This window comes from Hippichthys cyanospilos, chromosome 18 (assembly GCF_059441005.1).
Source record: "Hippichthys cyanospilos isolate Australia breed blue-spotted pipefish chromosome 18, RoL_Hcya_1.0, whole genome shotgun sequence".
Lineage (NCBI taxonomy): Eukaryota > Metazoa > Chordata > Actinopteri > Syngnathiformes > Syngnathidae > Hippichthys > Hippichthys cyanospilos.
The window spans coordinates 15,200,049-15,207,447 of record NC_142386.1 but is presented as its reverse complement, the minus strand read 5'-3'; the positions used below and the strand labels follow the sequence as shown (position 1 = coordinate 15,207,447).

Genomic DNA, 7,399 nt, shown 5'->3' with positions numbered 1-7,399 from the left:
ACATCCTTTTTTCCCTCTCTCTCTCTCTCTGCCCCCCCCCCCCCCCCCCCCCCCCCCCCCCCAAAAAAAATGGGATGCGTGATGTCATGCCGGTCATGAGATGCCACATTAGTCACACTCAGCCACATGATGTGCGCGGGAAGTCAACAAGCCACACGGGAATGCGGTAAGCATCTTTGGCAATGTTTTATTACCAGGCCATTTAATGCCTGACTGGGCTTCACCGTGGTCATGTCAGCAACAGTCGGACTTCCTGTTGGCTGGTTTGCGCCGGTTTGTTGGTTGTTTTGTGATCTCTGACAACAAATCGGTACAGAAAAAGAAAAAAGGAGTTCAAATACGCACATGCGAAGTCATGGTGGAAGAAGCGTCACGTGACTTGACTTACTGACGACATCAGTGTTTCTGGCAGTGTTCTTCTGTAGTTCGGAGAGGACATTGGCTTCGAATGTCAAAGAAGCTACGCGCATGAAGAAGTCTCTCACACCCTCACCTGCGACCCACATCCAAATTTGTCAGACAGCGGCCATGCATCAAGTTTAGGGTTAAGTAAGTAAAGTATGAACTGTAGTGGGTCGCACCTGACTTGGCTGACACGGCCCAGTACTCAGCTCGGATCTCCTCCGACATTCGGATGGCTTCCTGTTCCACCTGTGCAAGGTGTTCGGGGGACTGATGCAACAAAAACAACAGCTGAGGACTAAACTTGCCATATCGCTTGTGTGAATGGCCATTTTCTTGGTTTGTTGTCACCCACGCTGAGGTCCTTCTTGGTGCCCACCAGGAAGAGAAGAACACTTGAGGGGTCGTTCTCCTTCATGGCGTCCTCCAGCCACTGCCTGCAAACCCGCACACAGTCCACTTGTTTTCTGGAGTCATGGGACAGAATTTGAGGCATCTTGGCTTAATGGGTCGACTCGTGTATACTCATTTGCAAGCTATTTTTCGTGTTGACGCAAAAAAAAAAAGTTACACAGTCAACAGGCTTGCTGCCATTATGATTGAAAATGAAACATTAAAAATCCATTCAAATCAGCCCACATATAGTGAATTTGGTTTGGAAGAAGCAGTTGCGTGTGAGTGTGACAGGACAACATGACCTGTTGTTTGCCCCTGATAGCAAGAGAAGATGAACTTGAAAAGGTCTACTCATTCCTCACCTGGCGTGTGCTAAGGAGCTTCCTCTGCTCAGGTCGAACACCACGATGATGGCTGTGGACACAAGACAAACGTTTGATTTGCAGGTAGAGCCCCCCCCCCCCCCCCCACACACACACACACACACACACACACACACACGCATTCACTCACTCACCCACCCACCTTGTGCTCCTCGATAGTACGTGGACGCGATGCACTTGAAGCGCTCCTGGCCCGCTGTGTCCCACCTGCAACGCACGGCACCACTTCTCTGAAAAGTCGCGCTTGGCCAGTTCCTCTCCAGTGTCACTAGTGGTGATGTGCGACATACTCACAGCTGCAAGCTGAAGGGGACGCCAAGCACCTCAAAGCGTTCCATGTCAAAGTCCACGCCGATGGTGGCTTTGTAGTTCTTTTCAAAGGCTCCCCTGCAGAACCTTTTGATGGGAACTACGTTATTGTCTGGAGCAATGGCAAGAGTGCTATTTGTTTTGGAAAGTCATATTTGTTTATTGGCTGCACTGCTTCCAGCAAGTTTGGCCTGTGTGTTAGCATTCGGGTCCAGTCTGCCCAGGGCTTGTGCAATGTCCAACACAAGTATCAAAAGACATCAGTTGGTCCTTGCAAAAGAATGACAGTGCAGATGGCATACGTCAGTCAAGATATAGCCGCTTTCTGCTTTGCCTGCCATGGATGCTTGGTGTCATGCTGCCTTGGCCTGTGCACGCTGTTGGCAACAGGACATTTTTTCTAGTGGATCCAAATAACCAATCAATTTGAAATAAGCTGACAACATTCTTATGTCCTCTGGTTGGCCAGTGCCAAACTTGTTCCAGCCAACTTGGGACTCCAAAAACATGCCTTTTAATCAGCATCACTGAGGGATGATGTATTTTACTTCATTTTTTATGTTATTCACATGTTCCGAGGCAAAGGTACTGTTCTTTTGCCTTCTTTCACTGCGTTGATGGGATCGTAGCCTAGTGTTGTTGACATACTGACGTGCATTGCGGAATGGCAAACAGCCACTTACCTGTTGACCAGACACGTCTTCCCCACTGAGACATCGCCCACGACAATGACTTTAGCCACATTGAAGCTAGGAAAGAGCAGGAAGGAACGTGAATGCAGAGAATAGGCCAGTTTCGTCCTCTTTCTTGCCAGCCAAATAAAATTCTGTTTTGGGCTGCAGACTGCAAGTCGGCAGATCTAATTAGAAGCAAATCCCCTTGCCAAATTGGCCATTTTGAGAAATGTCTGAATGAAAGGCGGGTATGCAAAGCACGTGAGAATTCCCTAAGGCCCGTTACCGTTGAACTCACCTAAGGGCATCTTCCTTGTACATCTGAAACGCTGCCTTCACCTGAGGATGGAAACCTCCTTTGGTCTGCAGCGCCGCTTTGGAACTGAAACACTAATGTGACGGCATCGCGCCACACCAACATCAACAATTCAATTGTTGAGTTGCAACAACCTCACGGACCAGTTACGTTGCTGTCACGTTACCTTGTTCTTACCTTGTTGCCGTCTTGTTAATACATTAATGTCACAACATTATTACATTGCTATTCCATTGTTGTATTTTTGTTTTGTTGTTATTCCGGTGTCAGTGTGCATGTCACCTTGGGCAGGTGTGTTATAATCCTGTCGGTCTTGGCTGGAGGCAACATGATAGCGACGCTGCAGCAGATCCACCCACTAACTCCTGCACGTCCACGATGGACACAGTCGCGGCCACTTTGGTTAAAAATTTGATAAAGCGACAGGTTTTTGCTTTTTTTTTTTTTTTTGATGGAAACACACACCTCTTCTTGGGCCCATAGTCAACTTGGCGCAAAGAATGTTTAAACAGTTTTCAACTAGACTTTTAAAACAGTATTCAACAGTTACGCAAAGATAAAGCACAAGAAAAAAATGAACATGAAAACGTTTACCTGAAACCGGCGGCCGATAAAGAAGATGAAAAAGTCTTCGAGATGGTATTTAGAAAAACTGTCGAGAAAACTGAAGGGCGACTGACGGCACAAAATCAAGTCAGCAGACTCACCGCGGCAATCGAATCAATTCATTTTTTGCAACTGAAAAACAACAGCACCGCTGTGTGGTCTTCCTCAGTACTACCATGAGTGCCGCAGAGCGCAATTGGAGTCGTGGCCAGTCGTTGGGTGGACGTAAGCGTTTGATTCCACCCAAGACGGGAATTCTCGGAACTTTTTGGCGCCGTTTTTTCTTAAACTATTTTCGTGGTGGCTTTAATGACACACCATTAATTGGCCACTATTACTACCATACTGTGTGTATATGTGTGAGATACGTGGTGTGTGATATATATATATATATATATATATATATATATATATATATATATATATATATATATATATATATATATATATATATATATATATGGCGAGATGTGTATGTATATGGCGAGATGTGTATGTATATGCATGGGGTAGGAAACGGTTATTAAAATGTACCATGCCTAGAATCTCCTGCAGCGCCTTGACTGAGGCAGGACGAGGAAAGTCCACCACTGCCTGCACTTTGGAAGGCAAGGGAACCGCGCCCTGTGCTGAAATCCGGTGGCCCAAGAAATTGATCACAGACAGACCAAATTGGCATTTCGCTGGGTTTACGATGAGGCCGTGTGAATCGAGGCGCTTAAAAAAAATTGCGTCAAGTGCGACAGATGTACCTAGGGTGTAGGACTAGCCACCAGAATGTCATCCATCACTTGTCAACAGAAAACTGGACAACCATTGTTCACGTCATTAAAGAAATAAAACTCAAGATTCAAAGCTTCACAATCTCTTTCAACTTGCCTACTGGGTGTGCGGCTAGGTCCAGACACCCGCCACAGGGTCCCTTTTAATATAATCCCACGTTGATCCACTTGACGAACTGCACTCAAGCACATGTGCATGTGCAGCGGAACTGGAATGGAATGCATTGCAATGATGCCCTGCAAAGTGCAGCATTCCGATGGAGACGCTTGGTTCACAAAGCTTCAATTATTCTTCAATGAAGACTGAGTTCAGAGATGGCTGCCATCCCCTTTTTTTAAATAAACGTGTATGTATGTGAGTAAATATGTAATCCCAAATTTTAGTTTCGATTAAGGGTGTTTGGGTGCGTGAAGTATTAATGATGCACGACACACTTATAGCTTGTTTGTGTGCCAGTTTACTGCTGCGGCTCAGATCACAGTACAATAACAATGGCGCTAGTACAGAGCATGTTGGGAGGTTGCCACCCTAACATAAAGTGCAGTTTCACCAAACATCCAATAGATGGTAGTATTATACCACCCATAACAAAATGGGTTTATTTGGTTGAAGCCGCAAGACCTGAACACTAGTGTGACGTCATTTGCATGCGACTTGCGCTATATAAAATGCCCCGAAGTCCGTCAGTCTCTCTTTTCCATTTGGTGAGTCTTGCTCTCACACACGAGGCAGGGAGAAAAATCTAACTTACTAAAAGTAACCTACACGGAAGAAAAATGTTCTTCCAATGTTCCGATTGGTTGAGCGAGATGAATGTTCAACTTTGCTTGCCGAAGTTGATTGTTTGGAAAACGTTGACCTATTGGTGAGCGGTTTTTTTTCTTACCTAAAACTTACATTTTTCTTTATTTCTGTAGACGCGTACTTATCGTGGCCATTTCAATATTGTTGTCTGATAGCGTTTATTTTCTAGGATGCCTTTTTTCGTTTTCAACGACGAGCGACCGAAGTTGAAAGGTGAGACGACTTTTTTTTTGTCTTCGATCGAGTGAGACGCACGTGGCAATGATGAAAACTGTGAATAGGAAGTGCCGTCCGATGCGATAACTGACGACTTAAAAAAATCACTGTTCTGAGTCGCCGTTCCAGCAACTTGTACGCGGCGTTAGTAAGATTTAGTTTTTGAGTAAAATGTCGTATTGACTTTCAAAATAGATCACGTGTCCTGATGGAAACCTTTCCACGAACTCGCCATTTGTCTTTGTGGCACTACCAGTCCCTACCTGGATTATATTGAACTCTGCGTATGTATGTGTATTTATTCATATTTATTTATTTTTTGGTACAGTTTCCTGAAGCCTGAAGTAATCTCCACCTTTGTTGCTCAGGTTAAGCAGACATCAGCTGCGAAGACTGTAGAGTTTGAGATGCTTTGACACACTCACACTTCTCTTGGTGCATGTGCCGATTCTCTGAAGTCCTGGAGTGAGAGATGTTAGGTTAGTGTCTCAGATTATGTTTGAATGGCAATTGGTGTGTTGTGATGAAAACTAAAGTGAAATAGCTGGAATTACCGTCAGATATTGAGTGGTGACACTTGCTTTTCTGAACACTGAAATATGCTTTAAAGGTTGTCAGACTGCAAAATTTCATGAGACTAATGGTGCCTTTTCTCCCATGTGCAGGTTGCGGAGGGCCAACCTGTGACAATGGTCCCCAGTGAAAACTGAAGTGGAGAGAAGCATCCTCTTGACTAATTACAGACTAATATTTCAAATAAAGATAAGATTTTACAGTAAGTATTTTCATAGTAATAAAAATCATTTTTTAAATTGTATTAATAGGTATAAAAAAGGTATAAATCTGTATGTGCAGTTTAATATTCACGGGTCCCTTGGCTATGTCCTACAACACCGCTCTAAATTGTTTGACACAAATGTTATCTTTGGTTTGGAATTGAACTATTTTGACAATTGAAATTGAAAAAAGTTCATGAAAAATGCCTAAAGAAATATTCTTAAGTCTTGCTGCTACTAAAATGGTTCACATGAATAGACTGTTCAGAATGCATAGAACCAACATGTTTTTTTTTTTTTTCTCACTGTGCCTTCGTTGCATTCAAAATGGCACAAAAGTGTAAGGCCTAATGTTAACTCAAATGTTAATATCCAAGAATTATTGAAGTTTACGCTTTAAAACTTGGAAGTGGTTTTCAAAATCAAATAACCAACCTAAAGTACTCTAAAAATGTGATTCATGTTATGAGAGTCTGTAGGAGGTATACATTTGCTTTACTTTGGATGCATATTACTGTTGTTGTAATTAAGCAGAGCTGGATGGTTTATATAGTTCCTACTCACATTCAATATAGACTGCTTGAACTGTGACTGATTTTTCTTCAGATTTTTTTTTTTGCTTGAACTGTGACTGATTTTTCTTCAGATTTATTTATTTTTTTTAATTTGTAATGCGGTGAAGACACTGATGCAAACCCTTGCATGCGTTTCTCGGTGTACACATGTTCCCAGCTTGTGCAAATTAATAAAAACTTTAAAAAAAAATATACTCAAGACTTTTCTTCATCCCACACTTTCTTTCGCTAGGTTTTAATTTTAGCATGAATCAGAACAATCTGGTCTCCAGCAACAAAGTACAGTAATCCCTCGTTTATTGCGGGGGTTACGTTCCAAAAATAACACGCGCAAAGTGAAATCATTTAAGTAGCCAGCTTTATTTTTTCTATTTTACAATGCATTACTAAAGAATAAAATCAAACCTGTTTTAAAGCCCCAAATTTGTTTAAAACGACCATTTTAATATAGTAATACAAAGTTGGAAACATTGTCACTCAGGTATTTCACAGTCCCAGCTAAGCCTTTTTGTCCTGTACCCGCACATTGTTATGAGTAGTTTTAAGCTCTTTTTCTGAGCAAGAAGATTTTTATAAACTGATATGCCCGGACATTGAATTAAAGTGAAGCCTCCTTTATCATAACAATACACTTGAAATTTCAGTTTATTATTAAATGTCAGATTTCCAAAGCTGCGCATTTCTCAGTTACTGTCTGTGTGTCTACATAGTGTGTGCGTTTGCTCTCGGCAAGCCTACGAGTCACGTGATCGGCTCCCAGAGACCAAGCTGTCAATGTGTTTACGAGCACGTTCACACATGGCAGAGGAGAGACGAAAGCAAGCTTTTGGATCCTCTTGCCTTTTGTAATAAATTTACAAGTGAAAAACCAATACAGTACAGCGTCTATATTTTATTTTGAGACAACAGTAAAGCCCCTGAGCCATTCAGGATTCAGAGCACAATGCGCTGTAAAAAATAAAAAAAAAAATATATATATATATATATATATATATATATATATATATATATATTATATATATATATATATATATATATATATATATGTGTGTATCTCCACACTGTAAAAAATCTGTGAAGCAGCGAACCCGTGAAAGATGAACCGCGATACAGCGAGGGATTACTGTATCATAATTTCAGCATTTCAGCAATGCATTAG

The 7,399-nt window shown here is 42.1% G+C and overlaps 1 protein-coding gene, 1 long non-coding RNA gene and 2 other non-coding genes across 9 annotated transcripts; 3 read left to right on the top strand and 1 right to left on the bottom strand.

The window, feature by feature from the left end:
• Nucleotides 1-162: 162 nt before the first annotated feature.
• Nucleotides 163-3,433, bottom strand: rab34b (RAB34, member RAS oncogene family b). 3 transcript variants are annotated; one of them, XM_088440345.1, is made up of 11 exons: nt 3,075-3,433; nt 2,763-2,877; nt 2,463-2,554; nt 2,174-2,239; nt 1,476-1,577; nt 1,324-1,388; nt 1,161-1,212; nt 758-869; nt 582-672; nt 389-493; nt 163-296 (listed from the first exon to the last, which is right to left on the bottom strand). In XM_088440345.1, the coding sequence occupies exons 2-11, from the start codon at nt 2,808-2,810 to the stop codon at nt 235-237; spliced, it is 795 nt and encodes a 264-aa protein (XP_088296471.1). In that variant the 5' UTR covers nt 2,811-2,877; nt 3,075-3,433; the 3' UTR covers nt 163-234. The 3 variants fall into 3 exon arrangements, with proteins under 3 accessions (XP_088296471.1, XP_088296472.1, XP_088296473.1); XM_088440346.1 differs by having other exon boundaries at nt 758-839; nt 3,075-3,431; XM_088440347.1 differs by lacking the exon at nt 2,763-2,877.
• Nucleotides 3,434-4,254: 821 nt separating this feature from the next.
• LOC148409123 (uncharacterized) lies at nt 4,255-6,432 on the top strand. 4 transcript variants are annotated; one of them, XR_015868512.1, is made up of 5 exons: nt 4,255-4,734; nt 4,843-4,886; nt 5,085-5,173; nt 5,258-5,368; nt 5,555-6,432. It is a non-coding gene; the product is annotated as an uncharacterized LOC148409123 (long non-coding RNA). The 4 variants fall into 4 exon arrangements; XR_015868510.1 differs by having other exon boundaries at nt 4,259-4,734; nt 5,085-5,177; XR_015868511.1 differs by having other exon boundaries at nt 4,343-5,173.
• LOC148409125 (small nucleolar RNA SNORD49) lies at nt 4,931-5,002 on the top strand. Its single transcript, XR_015868670.1, has one exon. It is a non-coding gene; the product is annotated as a small nucleolar RNA SNORD49 (small nucleolar RNA).
• On the top strand, nt 5,408-5,480 carry LOC148409124 (small nucleolar RNA SNORD65). The gene has a single exon (XR_015868671.1). It is a non-coding gene; the product is annotated as a small nucleolar RNA SNORD65 (small nucleolar RNA).
• Nucleotides 6,433-7,399: the final 967 nt, after the last annotated feature.

What these genes read in the sequence shown, in the direction of transcription:
- rab34b (XM_088440345.1), bottom strand. Translation starts at nt 2,810, where the DNA reads ATGTTGCCTCCAGCCAAGACCGACAGGATTATAACACACCTGCCCAAG. An exon ending in AAGACGTGTCTGGTCAACAG is followed by an intron (nt 1,578 to 2,173) that starts GTAAGTGGCTGT and finishes TCCCATCAAAAG; the next exon opens with GTTCTGCAGGGGAGCCTTTG. An exon ending in AGCTCCTTAGCACACGCCAG is followed by an intron (nt 870 to 1,160) that starts GTGAGGAATGAG and finishes CCATGACTCCAG; the next exon opens with AAAACAAGTGGACTGTGTGC.